The sequence below is a fragment of the Arachis duranensis genome, chromosome 6 (assembly GCF_000817695.3).
Source record: "Arachis duranensis cultivar V14167 chromosome 6, aradu.V14167.gnm2.J7QH, whole genome shotgun sequence".
Lineage (NCBI taxonomy): Eukaryota > Viridiplantae > Streptophyta > Magnoliopsida > Fabales > Fabaceae > Arachis > Arachis duranensis.
In genome coordinates, this window is record NC_029777.3 from 7,870,862 (window position 1) to 7,878,942 (window position 8,081).

Consider the following 8,081-nt stretch of genomic DNA (forward strand, 5'->3'; position numbering starts at 1 on the left):
CCATAATTGCCACCAACAATCCATATGGGCACTGGTGTCATAAAGTGTGAATGAGTTTTATTATGGAGTCTTGTGTTGTAATTTATTTCAGATACTTCAAATGAGACATAGTCTCAAATACTTGCGTACATGCCATGCAGTGTTTCAATTTTAAATACACAATAACATTGTAATATGGAAGTTGCGCTCGTTGTTCTTTGATTCTATCTAATTGTAGAAGCCAATAGGGGAGTGTGTCGATTTAGTGTAAGATCTTGGCTAAGATCTTTGTGTGTTGGATAAAATGAATAACATATCTCTATAACTTGTAGCATACTACAATAATTACTCGAATTACGCTAGCTTGTTGTTAAGTTCATTGTTGGCAGTGTTTTCTATCTATAAATTTTGGGATTAAGTACTTTTTTTGTTTTTAAGGTCAGTGGTCAAAATTAACATCGTCAATCATCCTCAACAATTTAAAATGTTTTAAAATCATCATTCTCTCCATCAATGAATTTTTTTTTTGACAAATTTGCCTCTCGAGTCTTTAACGCTGAATTTTATTACATTCCCGCAAAACTCATTCACTCTCATTTATATTAGCCACTCAAAAACTGATGTTTCATCTTCAATGAGGCCCTAACAGATTCATCGTTGCTTGGAGGGTTTTGTTCCTACATTTGGACTGCGTTAGCAAGCCTCTTGAAGGAGGTCGTTCCGCTACTATCATCGCGATTGAGGTATGTATTCATGATTGCATTATTGAATGCGTTGCTTTTGTAGTAAAGTTGTTGAAGTAGTTGTTGTTGTCTGCGACAGTTGTGATTCGTTTTTGGTTTTGTGGAGCTTGTATTTAATAATATTGTAATGGATTTTGTTAGTTGGTAAAACTGCTAGGGTTTCATTTAAACTTTTTTTTTCATTTTGTATACTGATAGCCCTTTGATTTTAGGTGATGGGAAGTTTTAATTTGACTGTCTATCATGGTGGTCAATTTGGGTATGATCAAGGGACATTGCAGTATATAAGGGAACAAAAGACACTGATTGAAGATGTTGAGAACGATTGTTGGTCTGTATTTGAGGTATACGCAGAGTTAAGGCAGTTTGAATACACAAATTTTAACATATCAATTTTGTGGTATAAGGATCTAACAGTTGAATGGTTGGAGGAAGATTTAAAGTTATTTGCTATTGATAGAGAGGCACTTGAGATGTGTAGAACAGCAGAGTTGAGGAGTCATGTTGAAATGTATGTAGTGCATGAGGTTGACGAGGGTGAAGGTTTTTCAGAAGTTGGGTATGTTGATGTTAGAGGCAGAACAGAGAAAAATCTTAGGAATCAGTTGGTGGTTTATTAGGGTTAGCAAGGTAAACAGGTGCAATCTGATAATGTGCAACAAGCTAGTGAAGGAGATAACGTGCATCTAAATGTAGCTACTAAAAATTCACGGAATGAATCGAACAGTAACAATGACAGTGATGATGAAGAGTTTGTTCCGTCTGATCTTGAGGTTGACAGTGCAGATGACGTTCATTTCACAGATAATGAAGAGGAATATGATGATGACAATGGTTTTGAGGGACTGACTGATGTTAAGGATGGTTCTCGGGTTGATAAAGACAAAAGGGTTGTGAATGCTTATTTAAGTGATGATGAAGGCTTCAATAGTGATGAATTAGACTTGGAGTATGAGGTTGGTGGTGGATCGGATAAATAAGACAGAGAAGATGAATATGAATATAAAAGGAGGTATCCAATTCACAAAGATGTAAAAGACATAAATAGTTATAAGTGGGAGGTGGAAAATATATTTGCTTTAAGAGAGGAATTTAAAGACACTGTAATAGCCTATGCAGTACAAACAAGAAGGGGGATTAGGTATGCCAAGCTTGACTTGGTTAGAGTGAGGACTGTTTGTCAACAGGATTGCCATTTTTGGCTATATGCTGCTAAGATGGGTAAGGAAACAACCTGGCAACTTAGGTCTATAAACTTTAAGCACACTTGTGACCAGGCACACAGGGTTGGAATAATACATACTCCATGGCTGGAAAAACTTTCAAAAAGAAGGTGGAGCATAACCCAAAACTGAAGATAAAATAATTGGTTAACAAGGCACAAAGAAAGTGAAATTTGACTGTGACAACATCAATGGCAGTTAGGTCAAGACAAGCTGTATTGGATGAAATACAAGAAACTTACAGGACTCAATATAAGAGGATAGCTGGTTACTGCTCAGAGTTGCTAAGGTCTAACCCAGGGTCAACAGTGAAGCTCAAGGTACATAGGTCCCTAGATTTTGGGAATGAGGTTCAACACTCTTCAATGAACAACTACTGCATTTTCAAAGAATATATGTCTGTCTTAATGCTTGTAAAAAGATCTTTCTGCAGTGTAGAAAATTTATAGGGTTGGATGGTTGCTTTCTCAAGACACCTCAAGGGGGATCGGGCATTGACTGCAATAGGGTGGGACCCTAATGATCAAATACTTCTTGTTGCATATGTCATTGTTGAGGCAGAGACCAAAGACATATGAAAATGGTTTTTCCAGCTGCTAATTGATGATTTTGGTTCTGAAACAGTTGGAAGGTCAACCTTCATGTCCGATCAGCAGAAGCTAAACAACAACTGTATTGATTAATTTTTAGTTATTCAAATAATTTTGATAAACAATAGTGTAATAACACAATGTTTTACCTATTTTTCAGGAATTACTACCCGCTTTTGATGAAGTAATCCTAGGTGTGGATCACAGGTTCTGTGTAAGACATCTGTACAGCAACTTTAGGAAGAAGTTTTCTAGCCTTCACTTGAAGCAACTGATGTAGAGGTGTGCAACCGCTACACACTAGAAGGATTGGGAAAGGAAGATGGGAGTGATCTGAAAGGTTAATGTCGAAGCTCACAGACATCTAAATGCTATTGCTCCCAGATATTGGAGTAGATCCAGGTTTAACTATTATTCCAAATTTGACACTCTATTAAACAATATGTTTTATGATTTTACGTTAGATTATGAAGAAAATAGGGAGAATGAGCAGGTTTGCTGGTGAGTGGAGACCCTATTGGTCTGCTCCACAATCATATGAAGTGGTGAATGACTTGAACAAATATGTTGATTTATCTGCTCGTGAGTGTTCTTGCAGGAAGTGGGAGCTAAGTGGGCATTCCATGAGTGTATGCACTCATGCCATCAGCTGCATCAACTTTAAAGGACTGAAAATGGATGCATATGTTTGATGACTGATATAAGAAGGAGGCTTATGTCAGATGCTATGATTCGGTCATAAACTTTGCAAATGGCTCAGATCTGTGGGAGAAGACTGGTTTTGATAATGTGATGCCACCAATAGGAAGCCTAGCCATAGACTAGTGAAGAAGAGAAAAAGAGGTCCTGACAAAGCTGAGGATAGGAGCCATAATCACTTATAGGAGGGGATAGATTCAAAGGTGTTTAAATTGTGGTGAATCAGATCACAAGAGGGAAAAATGCACCAAGCCATCTATCCCTGTAAGTTCATTTAATATATGTATTTTAGGGTTTTGTTGTTTTGGTTGGTTGTTGTAATTTGCTTTGTTTTTTCTGTATTTTCAAGCCTAAACATCTAAACAATTTGCTGTAAAAAAAATCAAAAAGAGGAAGGAAGGAATTAGTTATAAACATGGGTGGCCAACCATCAGGGACAGGGAGGAAGAGATCATCTTCATAACTTACTGTCCATTCTGCTACTAGAGGGAGAAAAATATCAATTGTTAAACAAAATTCAGATTCACAGCCCTAACCCACCACATCCACAACACCAACAACAAGGTCCAAGTCATCCCAACCCAATTCCAAACCCATACCACCATCTCAGCCCAACATATCAATAGTAGCTCTTCTCAATCCAAGGTCCAAGATGAAGCCAATTAGAAGTTCAACCCAACCGCCACCAGTGCCCAAGGAGAAGGATACATCAATATCAAGCCAACCAATTCTAAAGAATTTTTCTACCAGCCACAATATTGCATCTCATGTTTCACCAAGAAAGTGGAGGTTAATGGCAAAACTACTTCCAAGAGATTGAGAAAAACTCTAAAATATTGATATTTTGGATTTGTTATTATGTGAAAACTTTATACTCTAAGTATGTTGAGAATTTATTTTGGCTTAAGTTGATTAGATACTTTTGATTTTTTTTTGTTGTTTACACAGCAACAGAGTTGCTTTAGGTTTAACTTTATACTTATAATGGTGACTTGGTTATTATATTTGATGTTGTTGCCCTTTAGGTAGAATATTTTGTGTTGACTATAAGTGTCAACTAAGACAAATATTGCATATGTTTATGAATTGATTAGGATGTATTTTAAGTTATTTGTTTGTAGTGCTCAATTGTGTTGATTAATATTGTATCTGTGTGAGTTATGAATGACCGAACTCATTGTATAAATATAAAATGGCTAAAAATTATATATTACTAAAGCAAATCAACATATACAATTCTTGTTATAGATCACACTCTACAACACAATTTCATTAACACAATTCTTGTCAAGCTATAAAGTCATATTTCATTAACAGAAATATTGTCAAACTACAAAATCCTATTTCATTAACACAAAACTTCTCAAGCTGTAGCCACACAATTTCATTAACAGCCTAAATACATAATAACTCAAAGAATTCTATTTTCTCAACTAATTTCATCAAGCCATTTTTTGTGGCATTACGCATGGTAACTCCTGCTACTGATTTAATATAATCTGGAACCAGATAAAAAAATCCAACCTAACCAATCATGTCTAACATTGCAACAACCTTCAACTTCCACTCAAAGTCTTTCATTTTTGCTTTTAGTCCTACAACTTTTTTCTTCAACCTTGCAGTTTTTGAATCTTAGTTTCAGGTTATGGGTCTGTCCAACGAAAAATAGACACTCTTCTTGAATCTATATGTTTCCACTGTAGTCAGTCCAACACCCAACAACAAAATAAAATCATCAATCAAGAACAAAAAAAAAAACGCACCTCACAGTAAATGGAGTCCCAAAATCATTGACTAGAGTTCTCTTTCGTGCCCAAAATGTGCTACACATGTCTCTCACCATACCCACAAATAAACTTCTTCTTCTACACAGACAAGTGACTTCGAGACGATCATGAACACTGGAAAGTCATGGCAGCACTACAAGATCTGAAACTCTAGCAGACATTCTAATCTTTTGATTGGTAGTAAGATTTTTATTTAAACTCTTTCATTCTGATGATTTATACAATCATATTTATTTTTTTAAAATCAATAAAACTATTAACTACCAGTAACAAATTAAAGGATAAATTTGTCAAAAAAAATTTATTGATGGAAAGAATGATGATTTTAAAGTGTTTTTGAACGTTAAAGATAATTTTAATAAAAAAATATTGAAGACAATTTTAATTTTGATCCTTAATCTTAAGAACAAAAAAAATACTTAAATTAACCCAATCTATAACAAACAAAAGCTTCGTACGTAGTTCATATAATTCCCGTGATTTCCGGATGTTTTATTTTTTTTATTTTTATCATACTTGCTTAATGCTTTGGTCTTGTCCAGAGAGGATGGCTTCTTATATTAAAATGTTTTTATAATTTAATTTTAATATATTATTAAGATAAAATAATGTTACACATATATATAATTATATATTGTTATATAAGTAAAAATAATTATTTTTGACATTAAACACATAAATGGTTGATCATTCAACATAATAGATGTAATTGAATTGTATAAAATATTTTATTTTATGAGTATATCAAAATTAAACTTGTAAAAATAATAGATAAAATGTGAATATGGTTTCATATTAATCAATTTAATCAAATATATTAAATGATGTAATGGTTGCTAATTATTATTATTATTTTTAAGTGAAAACATTGTAAAAAATCATGACTATTGTTTTTTGCCATAACTATTTCTTCTTGTGAGCCATGGCCTTGTTATGCTTCCATCCAAGTTCACAAAGGGGCCCAGGCCCATCCATACGTTACACCGTTCTCTTTTACTTGTGAAAGTGACAAACCAACCCTAACCCCATCTGCCCGAAAATAAAACCTGACCCACCCCCCTCCCAAAAAGAGAGAAGAAAAGAAAAGAAAATATGAATAACGACAAATCTTAATTATGAAAGAGTATTTTAGTTGTATAGGAAAAATGTACAGGGACAAATCTTAATTGTATAATTGTTGATAAAATAAATTATAATGACATATAAATGGCTAAATGCTCCAAATTGTTCAAGGTGTAATTGCTATATAAGTTTGGTTCATAATAAACTTTTTCTGGGTAAACATTCATTTCATTAATCATACTTCAACTTGATTAACTTAACAGTTTTTTTTCTTTTTCAAGACCTTAAAAAAAGATCGATAATATTTTTTTTATGATGAGAACTTTTAGGATAGAGTGGACTCAACTCAATTATGAGAGGTATATGAAAGTCGTGTTCTATGATTATTAGTGAACAGCCATAAATGTAAAATTAATAACAATCTCGCTATGTTACTAACACTATTTTTGTCAACATCTGCCAATTCTTATTTATAATTGTATTTAATGGAGATGTCTTTGTGAATATGTCTAATAAAAATGTCTTTTTTTTATAACTATATTTAATAGAAGTGTCTTTGAATATATTTCTTTATATATGTATTTAAAATATAATAATTAATCATTGTTGACAATAAATTAGATAATATGTTGACTTTTTCAATTAATAATCATACTCTAAAAAGTACAATATTAATTACATAATAAAAGAATGTGTTGTATAGTTCTATATATACTGAGATCATTGCCTCAATTCTGTTTTCTTTGTCTCCATCACTTACATCTCAACAACTGTAATAATAATAGAGACAAAATAATTAATAATGAGAAAAAATACTTTTGTTCCTTAAGAATACATATATTTGGGAAATAGATTATTTTTAGTGGAAAAAAATTGGATGATGTTCAATGTTAAATTTAATTTTTTATTATTTTTTATATTTATTTTTAGAGTCTTACTTATAAAATTAAAAATGTGAGATAACACTTTATTTCTTTAAGTGTTAAAAAAACTGGAGATGATTCGTTGCATATATTCGTGGTAACAAAATATTTGTCCATTGGCAATTTGGCATGCAATATAATGTGATCCAGGCACTTTAATTTGTTTTTTATTGGTTTAGTCAACTGAAATGACATTTCACCATAATGTTAGCAATGAACAATTAATCCTCATTGCCGATAGTAATGCATATTAAAACATTGCAATAAAGAAGAAGAAGAAGAAGAATATATCCCCTTCAACAATAATTCAACTCAAACCAGTGAAAAAGGGAACACCGGTGGAGTTAAGCCATTCATCGCCCAATATAAACTGCTTAACCGTGAATTGACTTGCCTCAGTTGAGTTAGTAATGACTCTATAACCAGGCCACTTAACCCTAGCGCTTGTGTTCGAACCAGGACCCCTATTTTGGTACTCACCATAATACAACGTGTCCAACGCAAAGGTTCCATTCCACTCCAACCACCCCGCAGGGTCAACCAAATCGTCAATGAATGATTTCATATAAACCGTTCTTGAATACAGCTTCCATGGCCTACCAAGGTAAGTCTTGAACGACGACTTCACCGGGATTAGATCCGATGCGGCTGTAACCTTGCAGTTCAAGATTGATATTCCCGTGTTCTGGTTGGGGTCTTCTCTGCCCTGTGCGGTGAAGAGGTTCTTTTGGTTTGGATCGGGCTTGCGTGCATATAGGTTGCAGTTTTGGAAGACGACGGCGGCGTTGCCGAAGATGAAGTCTACGGTGCCGTATACGTCGCAGTCACGGTAGAATTGGCGTAGGGAATGGACGTACAGGGTGTCTTGGTATGCCACGAAACTGCACTGGTAGAATACTGAGAGATCTGCACCGTTTCTTACGGCCACGGCCTGGTGCTTGCTGGGTCCCGCCGAGTTCTCAAAGGTTATGCCTTTTGCTATGAATCCGTCTCCTACTACAGCTGCAATATATCAACTTTTTATTAGTAATAATATTTAGTTAAATTATTTAATATAATACGTATTAATATTTTA

At 33.9% G+C, this 8,081-nt stretch overlaps 1 protein-coding gene across 1 annotated transcript in view; it reads right to left on the reverse strand.

The window, feature by feature from the left end:
• Positions 1 to 7,148: 7,148 nt before the first annotated feature.
• LOC107492466 (pectinesterase) overlaps positions 7,149 to 8,081 on the reverse strand; it is a 4,349-nt gene continuing 3,416 nt past the window's right edge. Inside the window, exon 3 of the mRNA XM_016113491.3 lies at positions 7,149 to 8,008. Coding sequence (XP_015968977.1) covers positions 7,314 to 8,008 — 695 coding nt within the window. The 3' untranslated portion in view covers positions 7,149 to 7,313. The remainder of the gene's footprint in view (positions 8,009 to 8,081) is intronic.